Here is a 23,102-nt window from a genome sequence, read left to right on the forward strand (position 1 = left end):
AAATTCTAAGAGCAAAAAGAATAAAATGATAAATAGCTGTAAATGGTCAAGAATACAGTCAACATATTAAAGGTCTGATGTGTAATGTTTTGGAGGATCTATGGATATAATATACATAACTATGTCTTCAGAGGTATATAAAGACCTTACATAATGAAGCGTTATGTTTTTATTACCTCAGAATGAGCGATTTCTTTACATACACCGCGGGTCCCCTTGCATGGATTTCGCCATGTTGTTTCTACAGTAGCCCTAAACGGACAAACTGCTCTACAGAGCGTGTTTCGTAAATACATTATCTCCTTTAGCAAAGAAGCGAAAACGTGACGATGTCTTAGCCCTGTGTCAGCCACCGTAGTACTTCAAAAGGAATGGGGATGGGATGGTGTGAGCCGTTGGTTGCAAGATGCCACTAAATTTCATACCCTGGACCTTTAATATAACATTAAGTATATACAAAATGAAGTATATATATTTACATTTATGCATTTGGCAGACGCTTTTATCCAAATCGACTTGCATTGCATGATAATATAAATTTGTATTTTGAGTATGTGTATATAATGAACTTAAGATTTTGAATGCTGTTTCCAAATTGAAAGCAGGGTGAATTTAGATGCATTGGGACACTTTGACATTGATATGGCCGTCAAAAAAAAAATGTGGGTAATGTTTTCTGATAAAACATTACCCAAGTATACCTAGACCATCACAGGGAAGAGACCTTTAAATGAAAGATAAAATTCTGTCCTCATTAAAAGGGTATGGTCGTGTCTAGTCCCCATTTACTTGAAATTTGTAAAAATGTAAGAGGATTTGGACATTTAGAAAATCAAATTTAGCAAAAAAAAGAAAGTCACTGACAGAACTTTATTTTTATTAGAATTTCTTTAACACTAAATTTGACTAGGGTATAAAGAAAGCATAGAAAAAAACAGAGGTAATGGAGATTCTTTAAATGGACGGGTGTACAGTATATAGACCAAATAATAAAGAATGATAAAGACTTTTAGGGTTAGGAATGGAATCCTTTACAACCTCAAGCGACGAAAAAAATACAGCCATTGACAGACAGGTTAGCAAATAAAACAGTCAATCAATTCAGACTAAATGTCAATCAAATGAAATTTAAATTATAATACAACATTGGACCGAACTCGGTCTGAGAATATCGGTTCTCAAACATGACACGGCCACTATAAGTGCTGACAACTTCATTGTCCACACAGTCCTTATAAAAAGAACCATATTTACACGAAATTTCAAAAGGGTTTAACCTCTGCGTGACATTAAAAACGAAATACACAAAAATATAAAAACAGATGCGTATATACACAAAGGCATATATCAAAGTACTTTTTGCAATATAAGTTAGCGGTTAAAAAGTACGTGTGTCATCAATCATTAAAAAATATAACTCTTGGACATAACAGGCTAAGTATATCAGTCTATGACATCACAGATCAAGTCCATCTCTGAGCTGAGAGGATGTTAGGGTGAAGACTAGCACACTTGTACCGTATCAGCTGTGGTGTGACGGACAGCTGTCGCAGAGTCCTCAGACTCCTGTGATTGAAACATGGCGCTGAATTGAGCTTGAGTCTCATGCAACAGCTTGACCATAACGGAGTTGCTCAGACCACGTACACAATGGACACGCACCAGACCCGACTGACCGGCGGACAGCACCCAGTTATATGCATCCATGTTTGGGTTGAAACAGACCTGAGACAGGAAAGAGAAAAGAAAGAGAAAAACGATAAGAAAACAAGGCATTCCTAATAATGAAAAGATATGTCACCATTTACTTGCACTTGAGCCGTTTCCTAAATCTCAGTTTAAATGTCATTTTTTTGCCGAACTTTTGATAATAGCTAAATATGTTACTAGCAGATAGAAAGGGTCATATCAATGTTTATTCATTGATCCAGTCACTGAACGATAAGCAAGATAATGTTAAGCAACAGACATTAATCACCAAACAAAGAGTTTGTCTGGGTTTATTTTGGGATAATGACCGTCTGGCTTTGTGACATTGTACTTATTTATTTACTCTGTTTATTTTTGGTCACAACCTAGGCAAGTGTTAATTTTGGACCGGGTGTATTTGCATTTATAGTGTGAACCTCTCCTCATATTGATTATTAATTACAAGAGTCTGCTTAACCTTCTACTCCTGCATGTCCTCTGTGGGTCAGTGAACATTACTGCGAGCCATAAACTCTTTCACCATCACAGATCTAATCATTCTGTACAGGAGTCTCTGCTAAACAATATCACCTTCGCCTGACGGAGGACGCTGAGCTATGTCTGGGTGAAATGGTATTAGGCCACATGCTATGTTCTTTTCCAAAATGAGCTCTGGGACTTTTTACAAATTTGACTTGTTTTCAATGCCTCAAAATCCTAAAACTAGAATAAAACATCAATTTGATGTTACATTTAGGTAATCCCTCCAAAATAACATTTTACAGAGCAGTGTTATTAATGAAATGAAACTGGGAATTTTATTTAAATAACACATCTTAAATACAAGTTAATTTATCTTCTCAAATCTACGCAGTACTGCTCTCCTGACAACACCCACCTTGTAAAGTGCATTTAATGGCATCTGATCCACTTTCACAATGCCTTTATTCTCTTGTTTCTGTAGGTGCTGCATCATAGGCCGGCTTTCACTTTTAGCAAAATTCCCCTGAGAGATAAATAACAAGTCCAACAGTTAAAGGAATTACATAGCAAATAATACAAAATTATAAATGTAATTGAAATTTTTTGATCCAGCTAATGCATTTTCACTTGCAGTAGACTTTTGGAGCCCGCCGTATGTTGTATTGATCTCAATGCAGAACATGAAATCAATTACTCACATTAAGCAGGCGATTAATCGTGTGTTAACAAAGAAACTTGCAGGTGTTTAACTACTGCAGTTGATCAAACATAGTGTCCCTTTGCTTTCTAAAAGCATGTGTGTGTGTATAGTGATGACTGAAGAGACTTCAATTAGCTCAATTCAAACAGCTCCGGCTTTCTTCAGACCGCGACCTCAGCGCGGACATGTGCAGCGGGCCGTGGACGGATGGACGATTGGGAGGAGCGCTGGAGCATGAGACACAGAAACAGATGGAGATGGGGGGTGGTACAGCCAGCCTCCGGGCGGGCATGATTTTAAATGAATGAAGGGTGCAGAATTTAATCAACATATAACCCATGAGATGCGGGACGAGTCTCGGAGGGATTTCAAAGAGGGAGAGACCCCCATGGTAACATTCAGACAACCCTCCCAGGCTGCACTCGCTCAGGTGTGCTGGGAAAATAACTAAGCTAATAAATCCCGTTCGGCTATGGAGCCGGCACAGTCCGTGTGTAATGATCTGTGGAATAGGCTGCAGCACGCAGTAGCTATCAGACACAAAACACAAACACACGAGTGGTCGCAATCGTACGTGCGCTCACAAATGGATTCTTGCATGCTCTTGCAAAAGCATACATACTGTACAAACGTCATACTCTTCAACCTTCCTACACGCAAAGTAAATACTGACAAATTGTCTCGTTTGGAGAAAGCGAATGTTTAGTTCGGTTTTGTCATAAAGACAAATACACAACTGCTCTACATTAAACTGATTTAAAGTCATAGTTGTTATTTTTAAACCTGTATGACTTTCTTTCTTCTGCACAAAAGAAGATACTTTGAAGAATGTAACCAAACAACAGTGGTACCCATTGACTTGCATTGGTTTTGTGTCTATACAATAGAAGTGAATGGGTACTGCTGTTGTTCGGTCACCAAACATTCTTCAAATTATCTTCTTTTGTGTTCTGCATAAGAAAGAAATGACATGACATGAGGTAAGAAAATAATGACAGAATTGTAATTTTTGGGTGAACTATCATTTGCTCACCCTCATGTCATTTCATACCGGTATAAATTAATTTGTTCTGATGAACACAGAGAAAGATATTTGGAAGAATGTTAGCAATTTTCAATTCTGTGACATAATTGACTGCCATAGTAGGAAAAATGTAATAGTAGTCAAAGGTGCCCCAGAACTGTTTGTGTTCCTAAATTCTTCTAAATATCTCACTTTGTGTTCAACAGAACAACTAAATATACAATATTTCTTTTCCTACTATGGTAGTGGATGATGTCACAGAACTGAAAATTGCTAACATTCTTACAAATATCTTTCTTTGTGTTTAACAGAACAAAGACATTTATATACAGTAGGTTTGAAACAACCTGAGGGTGAGTAAATGATGACAGAATTTTTATTTTTGGGTGAACTAGCCTTTTAATAACCAAGATTCTATTTTCCAGATATTTCAGAACATAAACATTATATATCATTATTGAGCCAGAAAATAACAACAATTAACTTTACACAAGATTATGAATAATGAGACAGAAAACCGAACTCGGCAACATGAACTCAATTCCATAAATCTTCATTTAAAGTGAATCCCCAGTCTCTTACACACAGCATCTGATGCAAAGGTGTGTGACGGCCTCAAACTAAGTATTATTGTATTGATTTTATAAAATGAATAAACTGTCAAATCAATGTGTGGCATTTTCCATCTGAAATCACACATCGGTGCATTATTACGCCCCAAAATGTTAACTTTGCTTTTTAAAAATGTTGGTATTTTACCATCAGTGGTACATTTTGTACTTGTATACTGCATAACCCTAATTCAAACTGATCTCATGTCATTGAGTTTCTTACCAGGTCCAGGTCGTGAAAGTGAAGATAATACTTTCTGGTCGCTCCTTTGTAGCTCTGTGGCTCCTGTCCGGGAAAACTTGGCTTCTCCACTTCCTCCTCTTCCTCCACCACCTCCTCATCCCGCTGACCGGGTTCAAACGGGACCAGATCGGTTCTGTACACTGACTGTGGGCGTTAAGCAAATGGTTATGTTCGGAAAATGTTTCCCTTAAATATGTGGAAATTCAATAAATGACATACAAATCTTCGTCGTCTGATGCTGGTGGGGTCAGCGTTCATTTCAGGAAGCAAGCTAAGCACACAGTCTCCACCGTTGTCCCCAATCACAAAGGAATTCAACCAATCAGTCATAGAAATGCTCTGAGAGAGGGACGGAGACAGGGATATTCACCGTTTCGTCATTATTAAACCTATGACGCATGAAACGTCCACTTACCCAAACAGTGGCTTTTCTCGGACATACAAAGAAAGGCTTTATTCCAACGTAACCTGAATCAAAATAATGAACGCCATGTTGTCCAAACCTACACACAGCACAGGATAAACATCACAAATGAAAACATACACATCACATTGACTTAAAGGGACAGTTCACCCAAAAATGAAAATAGTGGTAAAAAATGACAGTGGTAGTCAGAAGTGCCCCAGAACGGTTTGCTTTCCTACATTCTTCAAAATATCTTCTTTTGTGTTCAACAGAACAAAGAAATTTATAAAGCAATATTTCCTACCATGGTAGTCAATGGTGGCCAGGAACTGTTTGGTTACAAGCATTCTTCCAAATATCTCTCTCTCAAAGATATTTGGAAATGTAACAAAGAAAATGTATACAGATTTGGAACAACTTCAGGTTGACTAAACGAAGGCATCATTTTTATTTTGGGCTGAACTGTTTCTTTAAAATCTGTTAAATGTGTTAATATGCTCACGTGGCATAGCAACTTTCTTGAGCCATCAGGATGCCACTCCAGAAGAGAGGCCAGTACACTTCAGTGGTCAGGCAACGCTTCACAGACAACAAAGGCGTGTGGGTTTTCTTCAGGTCCCACACTTTAGCCATGCGGTCATCACCGACGGTCACCAACATTGTACTGCACAAGAATGTAGGATCAAGATATTAAAATATAACTTAAAATATAAATTAAACATTGCACACAAATCTGATTTGGTTTGTTCAGGCAGTGTTGTCAACATGTCATGAATGCGATAAATGTACATTTTAATATCAGTGGATATGAAACATGTTCTGAAAGGGCGTGTCTAAGGAAGAAGTCATGGGATGCTTGCAATACAGTATGTGTCTGAATTGTACAAAAGCGATAACATATGAAAAAGTCTCAGGCACATAAAAAGAAATCTGGACTTGCGAGTGAGAGAGTGTGTCATTTTCCAAATGAACTTTTCTAATGCCATTTACTGAAATCCATTATAAGGGCACGGTGCTGTAAATCTACGTGCGGGAGCAGGCTGCTAAAACGAATGAACCAGGACCGCGTAATGTATTTGATCTAGACTACATCTGTGCTCTCAATGAATAAGCCGTGGTGGGGGGCTGAAGTATTAGAGCATGAATATCATACAGCTAATATCATAAAAACATGAATATCTGTAACATAGATATTGTCCTATGACTGAATGTATCAGATGGATTGTTGGTGTACTCCATATCTGTGACTCTTACGTGGAGGCTCTGCACCAGCACAGGGTCCGGACGATCTCATTGTGAGCAAAAAAGCAGTGGTACGGGTAAAGAACGAGACCTCCGTCTGGAGACCTGACTTTTAGAAGTGAAGACTTACTGCAGAGATCCCACAAAGCAACCACGCCTAAAAGGAGAAAGTGACGACACATCAACGTTGTTGGTTTGATGTGAAACACAAAGATATTTCAAACAGGTCTATGGATAGGATGTATATAAATCACCATCACTGAAGCCGGCAGCCAGGAGGTTGTGTGGTTTGACATGGAGCCAATCCATCGCAAAACACAGGCCACTTTGGCTTTTATGATCTGCCTGGTTGGAGCCCATTTTCAAAGTCAGAACACGCTTTCCCTGCAGATGAACGGCACAATAAAACAGACTGATATATAGAGCAGTCATTCAGGATTACCGGGTAAAGATGGTATATTTGGGGTATATTTGTAGCAATAGCAACAATACATTGTGTGGGTCAAAATTAACGATATTTATTTTATGCCAAAAAGATAAATAATAAAGATATTAAGTTAGGATCATGTTACATGAAGAAATGTCGATTTCCTGACGTATATGCAGTATATCAAGACTTTACTTTTGTGAGTTGATGCAGCAAAAATCACAGAAAAACCACGCCTACAAACTTCGCTTGCTGCTGCCCGCTCCTTGGGAATTACCCACTCAAGTTTGGTATGTAAAGCTTAGAATTTACGCTTTCAGGTTCATCTACTCTCCACAACGTCATTATAGCGGTAAGCCAATAGAGAGCGTTAAAACAAACCTGTTTCTTCTTAGCAACGGCGTGCTACAGCGCCCCTGATGGACAACTTTAAAACAAATTTTCTCAATATTTAGATTTTTTGCACCCTCAGATTCCAGATTTTCAAATAGTTGTATCTCAGCCGAATATTGTCCTATCCTAATAAACCATCAATGAAAAACTTAAATATTCATCTTTCAGATGATGTTTATTTAGATTGTGTTCACTTAAATATGCGAGTTTAGAATAGAGATGCACCGATTTAGACTGTTTCATCAGACACGCGCGCGCCTGATCGACCCCCAGTTAACTTCCGGTTTGTGTTTGGCTAGTGTCTAATAATATAACTTAGAATTTGATTTATGTTAATATCAATTTGTATTATTATTTTATTGTATAAGCATTGTATTAAATAAACAATTTGTTGAATTTTGTTGTATGTTCATTTTAATAAATAAACTATTTGTTGAATGGGTCCTGTAGTTCGGTCGCATTTAAAGAAACTGTACGTCACACTGACATCTAGCGGTTAAGCTTGGTATGAGTCTCTAAATTCAAAATATTGGAGAGACAAGTTTAGCCAAGTAACGTCTCTTCTCGGTTTCTTTTGATTGTTATCAGAAATAATCTACAGTCACTCTATTGTTTGTAAATGTGTACCGGAAGTTCAGTTGGGGTCACAAAAGTGCGCATGCGCAGTAACGTTTGTTTATGTTGTTAAAATGAAACCGTCTATATCGGCCAATTATCGGTATACAGTAGCCGATGATCAGGGCCGATATATCCTGTCAATCAAAAGAGGACAGAAAAATGCAATGAATATGTGCTCTGTGTATAGAAAATGTTTAGAAACATCACCAGTTTGATGTTCAATATTAATATGGATTATATGGATTAACAACATTCAGAAAGTTCAGAAATATTAATTTAATCTTCAGAATTTAGTTAATGCGAGTTATAATTACCAAACTATCGATTTTAGTATCGGCAGATATCACTCTGAATAATCGGCTATCGTATCGGTGGATAAATTAGTATCGGTGCATCTCTCCTATAAAAAATATATACATTTTGTTTTCATTACTCAACAGTTAATCTCACTGTAATCTACTGTATTTGTCCTCCAAATTACAATATTTGACATTTTCCTTCAAGCTTTCCTTCCACCATGAAAGCAAATTTCTTTAGTAAAAAGTCACTTCAACTGTGAAATGAATCTACTGTACAATGAAAATTACCCGTCAGTGTGAATTTCAATGATCTCTGGACATTCTTTCTGTAAATCGCATGCTTGAGGTCTAACACAATGAGTGTGTAATGCGTCACTTAATGTGCACAGTGAGACTGAGAGGATGAGAGGATTGCCGGTAGAGTGGATATTGACCTACCTGGCATATCAGCGGCGCTTTGCTGTCTTCACCTATTGGAAAACACATAAACGTGTTCATCAATGCTGTGCACTTACAGATAGGAGCATTACAATCCAATACACCACCGCATTAATCAAGCAAAGCAATCAAAGGAGCAAGACGCAAATGACATGTGGCAATGTAAAGGGGAAACTTGATGCATTTTTGCTCTGTGTCATTGACTAGGGGGTTTTTGTACCATTTTATAGTTTATACTGTATACCTACCAAGAACATTCATAGTTCAGTTTTTCGTTTTCACTTTTTTTACTAAAGCTGAACTTTTGCTGCTGTGCCTTTAAGACTGTGTAATGAATCTAAGCCTTCCTTTGACTGTATTTGAAATTTTTGGTTTTAGTTCTTTGTCCTTTTAACATTTACCACTGATCTGGCACAAACCTAAAGTGGCACAATCCAAGCAGTGTGTGTGTAGGAGACAGATAGCTTGTACGTGTTTGTGTGCGTGTACACACACATTGTGTTTGTGTGGATGGAGAGAACAGAGATGATGAACAGCTGCGTGGCTACGGGTCGGACCCATACGCCGCGATGACGGCTCGATCAGCTCGATAAAGCATCACACCTCTGATTCACTCATTCAGACGGCGTGGCGGACAGCCTTTTCTCCGAGATGACTAAGGTCTTTTTGATTGACAGGCCGCCGAAAACGGGTGTCTGGTATTCGCCTTAAATTCATGGCTTCGAACACTAACAACTGCGTAGCAATGCATCTTTTTTGTCATTTCAATTATAGATCCTTGTCTGATGAAAACAAGCCAGTAAATTATCTCCATTGAGAAAGGAGGAGCCTCCGTCTCTCTCACGTACCCTTATGGACACCCTTTCACCCCAGACAAAACCGTTTCATTATTATTATTAACCATAAACCGTTTCATCACTGCCATACTATAATACAGCATTATAGTACACTATAACCGATCATCTATTTACAAATTATTTAAATAAACACAAACAAGACAACAATATGAAAACATGAAATTAGAAAAGCACATCTTTCAAATGCAGTCACTATGAAAGTCAAAGAGCAGGACTCAAGTCTGTTGCCCGACTCCACACTCACTGATGAAGGTTAATTCCCCCGAGGTTGAAAAAGAAATCTTGACCACATCTCATTGCTGGATCACTGACCAGAGACTCCGGGAGAGTGAGATTCAGTAGGAAAAAAAAGAGGCACGAACAGTCTGTCAACAGGAAATACTTTAAGAGCACATCCCAGGGCCAATGTGGAGATGTTAAACTGCTGAAGTGTGAGAGGCAATTTCTGTGGTAATATCAAGAGAATAGAAGAACGCAGCGAGCGAAGAAGAACAGCTTACCGAAAGGTCAGTCTGCGAGTTTTTTAGTTGGGTACTATCCAACCATTTCAGAAACGGAAATCTATATCGCAAAGAGAGAGAGAGAGTCCAAGAAAATGTCTAAACTTGCTGCCACGAGTGTTGTGGGTGGTTGCTGTGCAGTAACCAGGTTTTGTAGATAGTTGGTTGGCGGATTCTTAGTGAACCGAGTTTAGTTTCTAAATTGCATTTGGAAAACAAGCATTCAGAAGTCTTTCGGCAATAAAGATCAATCTGTAAGGTAAAAACTGCATTCTATAGGGAGCCGCAGAGAATACGTAATTTTGTAGGCAAACCCGGAAGTTAGCGCCGCACTGGTTCCCTCGACCAAAAGCCTAAAAAAATAAGCTCTGTGATTAACAATGGTTTACGACATTTACACATTTTGTCTATCAAGATAACCTTTACAAATGAGCACGTTATTTTTGAAGCTTTAAAAGCTAACACAAGGCTATAAACAGACTACACTACGGTCGTCACCACCACCAACATTGATTAAAAACGTGTTCCCTGGTAAGTAATTACTCCGTGAATGAATCCCCATCTGCGTTTATCGAGATTTGTGCCCATGTTGTATTATTTGTGAGATTTATATGGGCGATGACATCAAACGTCCCAGTCAAAGGATGTAGTCGCTTTTAGCAACTTGTTAGCATCCGCCATTTTTAAGTCACAATAAAGCTTTAAAAAACACAAGTGGATTATAACTGGTTTGTTTTATGTCATAGATTAAAAGGTGAAAATATTTAGGGGTTTTGTTAGCCACAGATCTTATTTCAGGCGATTTACCAAAAACCCATAGACTTTGGGGCCATGGAACTGGACGTGCTGAAATGCTTACTCGTTTCCGGGGTTTGCATACAAAAATGCATCATGTCTGCAGCTCCCTATAGGCTACTTTTAAAAGACGAGCGACTTAGTATGTCCCTAACTTCATGCTTCAGTCAAAATGATGTCAACACATCCAACAAGGCTACACATTTCAAGGCACATCAGTGGGTCCATTGAGAAAATGACAGCTCTTCAATGCAAATAAACTCTTTCTGGCCTCAGAATTAATGTAATTAGGAAAGCAATAAAGCTTGAATAGATCAAGGAATTAGAAGCTCACACACAAAGGAGCAAGACGCCGGCAACCCCCGAATACAACAGAAATGGTTCATTAAACAGGGTGGACACTTGGCATCTTATCTCCTGGAGCAGAGCCTGGGTCTACAGCAACGACGGCCCCAGAGGGACCCAAAGGGCAGAATGTGGGGGCCCACTTTATCAACAATTCTTTGTTGACCTGTAATAAGTTGCTTTAAATTAAAGTGTCTGCTAAATGTTTACTAACATACCAACAACTTACACAACGGTTCCGACATCAATAGCTCATATAAAGCACACTGGGTTAGAAGGAGAACCCATAACAACAGTAAGCACATCACTGCCTTGATAGAGGGGACGGCTAATGAAATGGCTGAAGCTCATATGGGCAATACAACCCCCTTGCGTTTTTATCTCTCTCACTGTGACTGTGATGAATGTGAAGCCTGGGAGGGTAATCTTTAGCAAACACACACAGACATGCACACGCACACACGCGCTACGGATAATGCGCGTTTAATGCCACGGCGTAGAAGTGAAGAAAGAGGAAAACGGGGAATGATACAGCGGATGGCAGGTCATCAGTTTGTTTCTAACGCTCCCCGAGGGCAGTTCATTATGGGCTGCCGTGGGACAATCAACACACAATGGCGTTTCATCAGTGCTTTTAGCCTTAAGATGTGCGATCTGAGCGAAATCAAACCATCCCGCGCACCTACGAGTATTGTGACATCACACATTCAAGTCTGAAACAAAGTAATAGCTCAAATAAAAGCAATAAATTGTCAAATAAGGATTTATTTTCCTGTTGTGCTACTGGATAAGTGACAAATTTCATTTTCTGTAACGTTAGCTCTATTGTTAGGGCATTGCATTAGAAGCGCAAAGGTTCTGGGTTCGAATCCAAATACTAACATTCTGATGAAAAACATAGCTCGAGATAAAAGCATCTACCAAATGCAAAAATTAAACTTGGGCTGTCTGGAATAAAAGTCTGTACTGTGCGTATTCATTTTGTATTTATAAACACGTACACATACAAGCATATATATAAGAAAAATATAAAAATTAATAAATGTTTATATATAATATCAATTAGATCATAAATATCCTAAATATTTCCTAAATATATATACATGTATGTGTATGTTTTTGCGTTTATAAATACAAAATTAATACGCACAGCACACAGACATATATTACGTAAGACTTTTATTCTGGATTCGATTAATCGCGATTAATCGTTTGACAGCCCTTAATTAAATGTATTTTTTTTAGGCAAAATGGGATTGGTATACAGTACATACATATTGTAGCTATACATTGTGGTAAATTATAATTGGATGCATGATAATGAGATGCGTTTGTACTCCTAAATCATTTGTTCGGTTTCAAGCAGTTTAACGTTTTAAAAAAATAACCAAGCATTTAACACAGGAAAACAATAATCATACCAGTTTGTTTAGAGGTAATGGGACACATCATTATTTTCCATGGCTCAGGCTCCCCTGTCTCGTGCTGCCCTCTTCTGGCAGTACAGACACATTGCACATGTATGCACATAATATATATTTATATTCTTTTTACAAAAAGGTTACTCACTTCACATACAAAGCCTAGTAAATTTAAGGCACAGCAGCAAATAAAATCCTGGTTACTCTAAAGGCTAGACAGTTGGTGTAAAACTAAACAAAACTAAACAATGACTGTTCACGTTATAGGCAGAACTAATGGAATAGTGTATAATATAACCACATAAAAAATAAGAAAAGCCCATATTTGACTTACCTTTACTTTGATGGTGTGCTGCAAGGGCTTGTGGGTGTGGAAGACTGTAGACCCCAATAGTTCCATTAGCAAAAGCTGCAGCTAGAAGACCCAATCTCGCCAACTGCGGAGCCTGATAAACAAGAAAATATATTTTAATAATATAACACAACCATAACATGCAAGATATGATGGACTGCACTTTAACCGAACTCTAGTGAAAAAAATAAATAAAAATAAAGCTACAAAAAAAGAGAATAAATTCAAAGTCACTTCTCAAAACCTTGAATGCACCATCCGTAAGATGAATCAAATGTATCAAACTCAACACACGCCACTCTTTAATACTTGCTACCTTTCTGTTGGTGGAGGGCAGTTCCCAAGCTCCCGCAGGACACCACTTTATATTCCAGATGCATCCGTCATCTACGGCCAGAGCGTACGCTAGATGAGGAACGGTCGAGGGTCTGAGGTAGGTAAAAGAAAAAGTCACACAACATTTTCGTTGTAAAACCCAACTCTTCAGTCCAATTGACTGAGACAATTTGTACATCTCTTATCAAGTTGACCTGCTCTTGCACTGTAGCTCTCCAATATCCCACAGCTGCAGTAAGACAGGCCCCGTGTGCATCTTATTGATTTCGTTTCTGTCGTCCATGCCCTTGTGGCAGTAAATGGCAGCGTACTGTCGTGGTGCCGCCCCGTCCGGACATGGGCACCACTCCATGGACCTCACAGGACCCCCAACGAAGAACAGAGAGTCCCAGCGATCACCGTGATGTGGAAGGGATTCAAACCTGGAAATTGAAAGACGTTTGTTTTAATATTAAGAAATAGAGTAGGAGAAACCATGTAATATTATGAATAGTTAGCAGTGACTATATTAAGGACAAACGTTTATTTAAGTGTTTTTTTGAGTAAAATCATCAAATGTGATATTTTACCTTTTTACTCTTTGCAAATCAGTCTTTCCTTTAAAGGTTTCTCGTGTAAAGGTAAACGCAGCAGATTTTTTCTCTTGGGGTAAATATTTCTCAGCCTCGCTGTTAATCGAGAGTTAAAAATGAGCACATCTTTGATTTTATAGATATTGCATGATAGTTAACATCATCATCAATACCTGTTAGACAGGATATGCCAGTCTTTAGCAGAAGGTATCCACTCTGGAAATACCCAGGGGGAGAGGTTTTCATCCCGACTAGCAAGAAGCATTAGTACAAAAAGGATAAGAAACATGGAAGACACAGTGATGCTGATAAGACAGCCTTCTATGAAGCTCACTTGGTCATCCTAATTGGCATGTGTGACTTACAAATCTTTGTTCTTACGAAAACTGTTCCAAACAGGTCCCATGGCATTGGCAGCCAAGCCATTTGCAAGCATGCCGTGCTGAAAAGTCAACAACAACAAAAGATTTATAAACACAGAAATCGAATGTGAAAACATTACGATTTGTCAAAGGCGTAACGCGTCCTAATGGAATATAATATTCACATTACTTGACGAAATTCAGAAAAGTATACTTACAAAATGTCCTCGGGACGATCGACGTTTGCACTCTTTGACCAAGTCAAATTCTGGCTCGGAGTCAACTTCATCTTCACTTTCTTCCTCATCCTGATCATTGTCTGGGGCAAAATCCTCATCATCGCTGTCAGAATCTGGTGCTTTTCTTTTCGCCCCCCTCCCTTTTCCCTTCGCTGGTTTCTTTTTCTGGACTGAGTTTTTAGATTTGGGAGTATCTTTGGTGGAGACCTCTGAAGGACGATCGAAATCCTTGGCCAGGGTGTGGAGATAATCCAAAGCACTACACAAGATGAAAAAAAAAGATTATATATAAATTATTCAATTCAATGGTTCATGTAATTACAGACTTAGCAAATTATATCAACAAATCACATCTTAGTTTAATTTATGAACTTAACTTTGAGTTTTATGCTTCCCCACATTTATTGTAACACAAATCATTTATATGACATTTTGGATTTTCTATTCAAACATGTTTTTTGTTTCTGAGCAAATTGTGCAATCATTTGGTGATTTGGCACAGACAAGAAGTCACATTATTTCTTAAAGTGTTTAAACTATACAGTGTGGGTGGCTCAGTGGTAAGCATGCATTGCATAGTGTCTGGGATTGGGATTGGAACACCTTTTAATGGTAAAACATAAAATGAAAAATGTAATACTTCTGTTAATATCATAGACATAAAATATCTCCAAATGCTAAATATATAAACAATCCAATTGTGTTGTTTATATATTTAAATGTGACTGATGCTTAACTGTAAATTTCAACATCCTTGTTATTTAACGTTAACTATTGCACATTTTGTTTTATGTTAAAGAATCGTACACTTTAGCAGCTCTCCTCTTGGGTCGCCCACTAGAAGTTAGTTCAGAGGTATCAGCGTTTGTAGAATTCTCATGTTGTGGTGGAGTCTGTGGAACGATCTCCTTTTTCCTCCTTTTGGCAGGTGTCTTAACCCTTGTTTTTGCCTTAGGACGCCCTGGTTTCTTTTGGGTTTCCTTTGAATTAAATGAGCTCTCCTGGTCCACACCCGGAGTCTGACCTGAGAAAGACAGTCGTAATAAAACACTTCAATGATGTCCTGTGTACTGTAGATTCCTTACATTGTTACAATCATTTCAAATCATTTTATTAAGATGAACTAGTAGATTTGGGCTCATGCCTGTATTGGGTGTATCATGAGCTTCTCCACCCGAATCCTCAGTCATTCCTACGTTCTCATGGTTAACCGGCCTTGGCTGGTCCTCCGTGTCCTTTTCACAGGGTAAACCCATTGACCCAGCTCTCTGCTTGCCGGTCAGGGCAGCCGTGGCCATTAATACCTTTCTCCTTAAGAGACCCGCGGTCAGTACAGTCTGGAAATAAAGAAAAACATTGGGGGTCAAATTTGAGTGCCTAAATTAAGGTTTATTTATTTACATTTATGGTGCTCCAAGTTCCAACGATACATAAAATACTTTATTATTACAAAACAATACAATACTTTAGTATTACAAAATTAAAGTGCAGGAACAAGTTGTTACCCAGGCAGATATACAAAAATATAAAATTATATAATATAAATTAAAATAAACAAAAGGAAAAGAAAACAAGCTTATTTGCGTTTTCAATATTGTGGTAGCATACTGAACGCAAATAGTAGTTTGTAACCTGCACATGCGCACAGGCGCTTGTGCCAGCACGACTGACTATACTTGAGGTTGCTTAGTATTTTGACAGCCAAGTTTTCATTCAATAAATGCAAAATGTTAAATGTAACAATACGCTGAAAGAGTTGATCTCTTATTGATCACGATTTTGATTGTGTTGTATTATATTATCACATAACTGTTTTATATTGTATTGACACTGACGTGGCTCACATCAAGTACATTTTCTGACACGCGTCGCATAAGTGCAGTGTTTTAATGAAAAACACGTATTGTACTATATGTTAAAAACAATTAGGTTACTCCACGGACTGTGAGTCCGCAGCACAGGAAAGACATGGGCTTTTTCCTCACTGATGACGCTTTTAACGGTGGCTCAGTCTGTTTGTCCGCTGTTCCGTTCAACACAATTCACGCGGTTCGAATCCAACTCGAAGCACCACAACACACAATCAGTGACCAACTCACCGTTTCCTGACGCCCGCTGGTTTCACTGGGTCTAAGGCGAATATTCAGATATGCGTTCATATGCTGCTTATCGACGAAACGCCCTGGCTACCGCGTTTTTGACATATTAGCTTACAGTCGCCGCCATGTTTTAATATGTGACCTCGTTTGATCACTACCGCCCCCTAGATGACGCTTCATACAGTGAGGCTCCAAATCTGTGTGTACATCCCGGCTGACCACGGGGTGGTATCAATGGGGCAGAGAAACCCACCGTTCAAAAGTTTACGATCAAATCTCTAATTCCTTTCTTTTTTTCCAACATAACTAGCATTACATTTGTGTTATTGCATCGTTTTTCATTAATTTACTATTATTATAAAATAAAAAAACAAGTGACCCTAAGCGTTTGGTAAGAATCAAGGATCTATTTTTTAACTTATTCTTACTATTGACCTATTAAAAAATATTATGGATTGTAACCTTTTCAATTCTGCTATTAAAGAGACATTTGTAAGATTCAGTATGTTAAATTTATTGTTTGTAATGCAGCACTCAATGAACATTGCTACAATATAAATGCCATCACTTTCTCAGTAATATCACACAAATCACAGCAGCATAAATGAAAATCATTACATGCAACAGTGTAAATAAATCCTGTGACATTGCAACAAAAAGCGGCGGTAAAACCTGGAGTTTCCAGTAATCCATGCTCTAAACACTAAATATACAGCATCAGGTAATAAATACCTTTATTTACATGTTTCATTACTCTGTCACATGTCATGTTAATGTTTGCATTGTTACAGTATGTAGCCTTTGAGAGAACAAAACTCCAAAAAAACTCCATAAATGTTTATAATCAGTCTTCCTAGTAGCACCAATACTTCTGTTTCAGCTTTGGAGGTGAATATGAGATGATGTAATGTTCAGAAAAAGAGCATGATGTGTTTATGGATTACTTCTAGGTCGCTGGTTGGACACAGGCTTTGTGAGCGGTCCGCTGAAATCCCAGTCGTCATGTCTGTGGCCCACCGGACCCTCTGCCTCTGTCTCACTGCTGGAGGTATCACTGCCACTGAACTCAGAGCAGTCTTTATCCTGCCTGCCCTCTTTCCCCTTCCTACCATCTCGTCCTGGATTTGTTGTTCCACTGGACGTGGCCGCCACAGGTGTCTGTCTATGCTGCCATGCGTCGAGCGCCTGGGGAAAACCGACGGCTGGGTTTGGCGTGGGAACATCAGAAGGACTCGTGGAATCTTCATTGGGCTGCGTCTTGTGCAGTTTATCAAATTTGGAACTCTTAGCTTTAGACCTTATAACAAACCAGTCCTGTGAAAAATATAATAACAGGATAAACGTTTATCATAAGATTTATTTTGCATCAAGAGTTTGGATCATCTTGAAAGGGTTTGGACAGAAAACATTGTTAAAATTAAGATTATTTTAATATGTGAGAACAGACCACAGAGTGCTACAAGAGACATAAAACCAGCATAGTGAAGGAAACTGCCAGATGCAGTCAAATATACAGTATGTTATAAACACAGTCATAAAATAGATCTGAAAGCAGAAGGTTCCAATTGACCAATCAGATTCAAGTATACTGGACAGCTATAGAACAGAACTGTACATTCACCTGAGAATGAATGGACTTGATGTGGTACTTCACTCCACTTTCAGAGTAGAACTCTTTCTTACATATCAAGCATTTATACTTTCCAGTTTCAAATCCCCCCTGCAGAAATAAACAAAAAGCTGCAAACCTCTTGATAAAATGCATGCAATTCATCATAAATCAATTCATAAAATCATAATTAATATCCCACTCCATGGAAATCAAAATGACAACGTCAAACAAGCAATATTCACATATTATATTATATATAATGCATATATTATAACTAGAAAAGCTTGATTTTCGAGAGCAATGACTACCCTGCTATAAGCTATATTATGATATAAGAGATGTCATTCCTCACCAAAGTACATAGCCCAAGATGAGATTTTAGTCCAGATACGCTTGTGTAGAAGCAACCACATCCCTGATATAAACCAAAACACAGTTAAAAAATTTCACATTTTGCCAAGTAAACCTTTTAAGCAAGCACAATGCTTTAGAGGAATATTATGATAAATAATCAAAATTATTATTATATTTCAAAATGTGCATTCAATCAAAAACTACATTGGCATTAGATTAAAAATAACCTGAAACAATCTTTTCAATTCAAAATGCAATTGTATAAACACTTATGTGCGCACCTTATTTGGACACTGCACTTTCTTATGAAGTTTGACCTCATTCTTCCACTTGCGCAGAGTATCCTGACTAAAAGCAGGCAACCCAGGACGAGAATACTTGAGCTACACGGACACACAAAAATAACTCGGTCAATAAAAAACCTCAAGAAAAGCTTTTCCAAGACAAGCCAATCAAAACTAAAAAAAAAAAAAAGTTTTACACAGGTTCTGACTCCTTTTACACAGCCCTGAAATTACAACATGTTGACACAGTTTGACAGATTAGATTTTGGAGCACCTTCCTGTCGTCTGGAACCAGGTCGCGCTGCACTTTTCTCTTGGGCCACTCCTTCACCAGCTCCTCGCTGGCGATCTCCCTCAGGTGGAACACGGCCACCTGCGCCGACAACCGTTTCACCCGCCCGCTCTGTGTGCGCTCTGAGACGGGCTCTTTCCGGGTCTTCACCTCCTCTTCTTCACTTTCTTGGGGCGTCTGCACCAAGAAATGATTGCAGAAAATCACATTTTATTGAAGGTCCCGTGTGTAATTTTTGGAAGATCTATTGACAGAAATGCAATGTAATATACATAACCATGTCTTCAGAGGTATATAAAGACCTTATATAATGAAGCGTTATGTTTTTATTACCTTAGAATGAGCTATTTCTATCTACATACACCGTGCGTCAACCTTACATGGAATTCTCCATGTTGTTTCTACAGTAGCCCTAAATGGACAAACTGCTCTACAAGAGCGCATTTCGTAAATATTTGATCTCCTTCAGCAAAGAAGCGAAAACGTGATGACATCTTATTCCTGTGTCAGCCACCGTAGTGCTTCGAAAGAGAGGGTGGAGAAGTGGAGTGAGCCGTTGGTTGCAATTCGCAACCTCACCACTAGACGCCACTAAAACCTCCACATTGCTCCTTTAAGTCAGATAAACAAAAGTCGGATATTTGCTGCATGTTTTTACACAGATTTATAGTAAAGTGTGACTCACTGTACTGTGCTCATTTTTGATGTGGTACTCCAGACCAGTCCGGGATCGATACGCTTTTCCACAATGTTTACAGTTCATTACGAGCTTCTCCAGCTCTGATTCCTCTTTGCCACATTTCTTCATGTGGTACACATAACCCATTATACTGGTGAAGCTTCCTGTGCAACCCTGAAACAAACCAATCAGCTCTTAATACATAATTAAGAATTAAAATATTGACATCATAGCAGACGTAAAACCTTTTTACGCTGTATTGAAAACATTAAATCAATTTGCTTTATGATAAGTTTTGTATTATTACAAACCTCTTTTGAACATTTCAATTTGCCCATCCTTTTCAGAACTTTCCTAAGCTTCTCTTTTACAGCCTGGTCAGCGACGTCATTCCCAGTATCTGGAAGAGGCTACAAAAAATGAAAACAAACAATAATATATTACTTGCATCTTTATATATTATCATTAATGTTGACATGGCATCAGAAAAAATACAAACCAGGTTACTGTGGTCGGCCATGAGGTGGTACTTCATTCCAGTTGAAGTTTTCAATTGTTTCCCACAGTGTGGGCACGTAAAGGGATTCTACATGACAAAGAACCAAATCCATTTCAGAGCCTTAATTTCTATTATTTATTCTTAAAAATACTGATGTGCGTCGGAGCCGATAGCCTTGTGGTTAGTGCCCCGACATATGGCGCTGTTGCGCTCCGGGCGACCCGAGTTCGAGTCCCGGCTCGTGGACCTTTCCCTATCCCACCCCCCCTCTCACCCACTTCGTTTCCTGTCCTCTCATTGTTACTGTACTATAAATAAAGGCAAAAAACGCCAAAAATAAATCTTTAAAAACAAATAATACTGATGTGTAAATACCAGTTTGCAGGTTTCCAGATGTTTCTTCAAACCATCCACAGTTTTTCTTCCAACACTCTTACATTTGGGACAGGTCACTCGACCCTTCGCCAAAATCTGAAGTTGCCATTTTTCCTCCTGACTTCCTGTAAAGACAAAACTACAAATTATAAGCACACTACAACATACGCGGAAACATAAACAGCACACCCCAATACAGACCACAAAAGAAGATATTTTGAAGAATGTTGGTAACAGAACAGTGGCAGTATCCATTCACTTGCATTGGTTTTGTGTCCGTACGATAGAAGTGAATGAGTAGCGCTACTGTTCGGTTAACAACATTCTTTAAAATATCTTCTTTTGTGTTCTGCGGAAGAAAAAAACTGACCAGATTTTTCATTTTTGGGTGAACTAACCATTTACCTGGTGCATAAACAGGTGTCTCTTTTTTGGTGCACGGAGGTGATTTGTGCTCCTGTGTGCCGTCAGTTTTCTGATTCCTCTGAGCAACAGGAACTATGACAGGTACTGTTGAAGGAAACAAGTCTGCATTTTTGATAATCATTTTTTACATCTGATTTATTTAAGATAGACAGTAAAGAACATAATACCTGCCTGCTTCACTTCTTCAATGTATTTTTTTAAGGAGTGCTGGTTGACATCTTCCATATTTTGTTTCCTTTTTAACTCTATGTGACATGACAGCTTATGAAACATCAGATTGTTGTAAATCTTTGTTCATTTATTTTACTTAAGTCTCCGGGAGCTGCCTCTTACCGGAACTAGATTCATGCACTTTCCCCACTATTCCACAAGAACTCGTGTGGTCACATGAACTCGTATGTTGGGCTTCCACACCATTGACTAGACCGGAAGTGATGGCTGGTCTGCAAGGTGACCCATGGCCTGAATCCTCAGTAGGTCTCAAGACCACAGGCTGGAGATCATGGTACCTTAGGACACACCGAACAGAATAAAATTAAGATATACTCTCCCGATCTACTACTTATGCCTTAAAAAATAAAGACAAACTGTGCCACAACAACGTAAGTTCTGACCATATTACTGTATATAGCGGTGGTTCTCCAACTTGGGGCTGTGGCCTCCTGGGGGGCCCCAAGAAGATTTTGTGGCATTTTATGTAATATGGAAATGTATAGATTTTATGCAATCAAACATCAGAAAAGATCACCAAACAAAAGAATTGATGTTCCAGCATTCTATAACTGGATACATTTTTGGTTTAATTAAAATCTAAGTTTAAGATTATACGTTTTTATTTGGGGGGCCGCAAAGTGATGCACTCTCCACACAAAGGGGGTCTCACAACCAAAAAGTTTGAGAACCATACAGTACACATAAACTCACTTTTTTTTGACGTGTGTTCTCTTTGTTTTCAAGGAGCCTGTTTCCTCATTCTGAAATAACAAATAACGCAATAACAAAGGCATCAAATTAGTTATGATGTTCTTATGTTTTGTCTGACTTACTGCATTCAATTATACAGAAATAGCATAACAACAATATTCTTCATACTGATGTATAATATAAAGTAGGAATGCATGATCTTACCTTTGAAGGGTCTGATCCACATTCACCCTCTCTTCTCAAATCCTTTATGACATCTGTTGAAAGAGCAACTCATTTGATATTGATTTATGATACATTTGAAATGTCTTTGCTTAAATTTCATTCTATCAATTTTGGTTTTTCACCAGTCCTACTGTATAATATACAATGAAAAGCTTTTGATTTGTAAACCGTAATGCAAACATGTAGACATTAATGAAAAATTACCTGCTGTTTGTGGGTTTAGTTTTGATTTTGGCATTTTCCTCTTTCTAAATGTTTTAGACATTGTAGATTGCTTCTGATCCACGATCCTGTGCTTCACAAATCATTAACACAGAGATGCTGAATGAAACTGACAAGCACGAACAATAATTCATGATTATGTTTCATGTAATAGTGACTATTACAGACAGTCAAGCTTTTAAATACATTGTCGCTTCGAGCATTTTTCTCTTTAATGCAAAAGAACGTTTGCAAGGATCTGATGGACTGCAAATGCAATGCAAAAACGCATTCCCTGCATTCTCACACATGAACAACAATGAGCCTTGAAGACCACCGCCACCATCACTGCCCACCAAAATGTCCTGCCAAAAATGGGCGGTTCTATGGCAAATAGACACTTCCTTTTATCGTTAAACAATCCATACGACACGGATATAACATATACATGCACGTTTGCATGTACACAACATTCATTTTAATGACGTGACGAGTTATACTTTATCGCATGTCTACTCCCGTTCAAAACAGCATGTTTCCTTACGACGCAAATGTCGTAAAGACTGAAACGTCCTCTCATTCAAACCAGATCTATATGTACACTTAAAAACGACACGTTGTTGTAAACACATAATAAAAGCGCATTAAACACTCAACATTAATGAAACAATCAAGTGTGGCTACAGCATTACCTTCGTTCTGGACTGGAGACCTCTCTCGCCATACCACGCCCACTTCCTTGTCCGAGCCAATAAGATAAGCGTTCATCCCAAACACAC

At 38.4% G+C, this 23,102-nt stretch overlaps 2 protein-coding genes across 2 annotated transcripts; both read right to left on the reverse strand.

Moving 5' to 3' along the window:
• Nucleotides 1–862: 862 nt before the first annotated feature.
• Nucleotides 863–16,578, reverse strand: gtf3c2 (general transcription factor IIIC, polypeptide 2, beta). The gene is made up of 19 exons (XM_057352956.1): nucleotides 16,453–16,578; nucleotides 15,498–15,690; nucleotides 15,161–15,377; nucleotides 14,333–14,612; nucleotides 14,118–14,194; nucleotides 13,926–14,003; nucleotides 13,750–13,848; nucleotides 13,375–13,602; nucleotides 13,161–13,272; nucleotides 12,827–12,938; nucleotides 8,575–8,606; nucleotides 6,654–6,783; nucleotides 6,412–6,556; nucleotides 5,660–5,821; nucleotides 5,167–5,254; nucleotides 4,971–5,090; nucleotides 4,731–4,895; nucleotides 2,588–2,695; nucleotides 863–1,725 (listed from the first exon to the last, which is right to left on the reverse strand). The coding sequence occupies exons 1-19, from the start codon at nucleotides 16,510–16,512 to the stop codon at nucleotides 1,504–1,506; spliced, it is 2,628 nt and encodes an 875-aa protein (XP_057208939.1). The 5' UTR covers nucleotides 16,513–16,578; the 3' UTR covers nucleotides 863–1,503.
• Nucleotides 16,579–16,954: 376 nt separating this feature from the next.
• Nucleotides 16,955–23,057, reverse strand: znf512 (zinc finger protein 512). Its single transcript, XM_057352840.1, has 16 exons — nucleotides 23,016–23,057; nucleotides 22,327–22,417; nucleotides 22,102–22,154; nucleotides 21,898–21,947; nucleotides 21,307–21,482; nucleotides 21,141–21,218; nucleotides 20,953–21,057; nucleotides 20,548–20,672; nucleotides 20,173–20,259; nucleotides 19,985–20,083; nucleotides 19,680–19,847; nucleotides 18,977–19,171; nucleotides 18,700–18,801; nucleotides 18,417–18,479; nucleotides 18,074–18,172; nucleotides 16,955–17,766 (listed from the first exon to the last, which is right to left on the reverse strand). Exons 2-16 carry the CDS (start codon nucleotides 22,385–22,387, stop codon nucleotides 17,386–17,388), a joined length of 1,842 nt encoding a protein of 613 aa, XP_057208823.1. The 5' UTR covers nucleotides 22,388–22,417; nucleotides 23,016–23,057; the 3' UTR covers nucleotides 16,955–17,385.
• Between the last annotated feature and the right edge of the window lie 45 nt (nucleotides 23,058–23,102).

The sequence above is a fragment of the Triplophysa rosa genome, linkage group LG15 (assembly GCF_024868665.1).
Source record: "Triplophysa rosa linkage group LG15, Trosa_1v2, whole genome shotgun sequence".
Taxonomy (NCBI): domain Eukaryota; kingdom Metazoa; phylum Chordata; class Actinopteri; order Cypriniformes; family Nemacheilidae; genus Triplophysa; species Triplophysa rosa.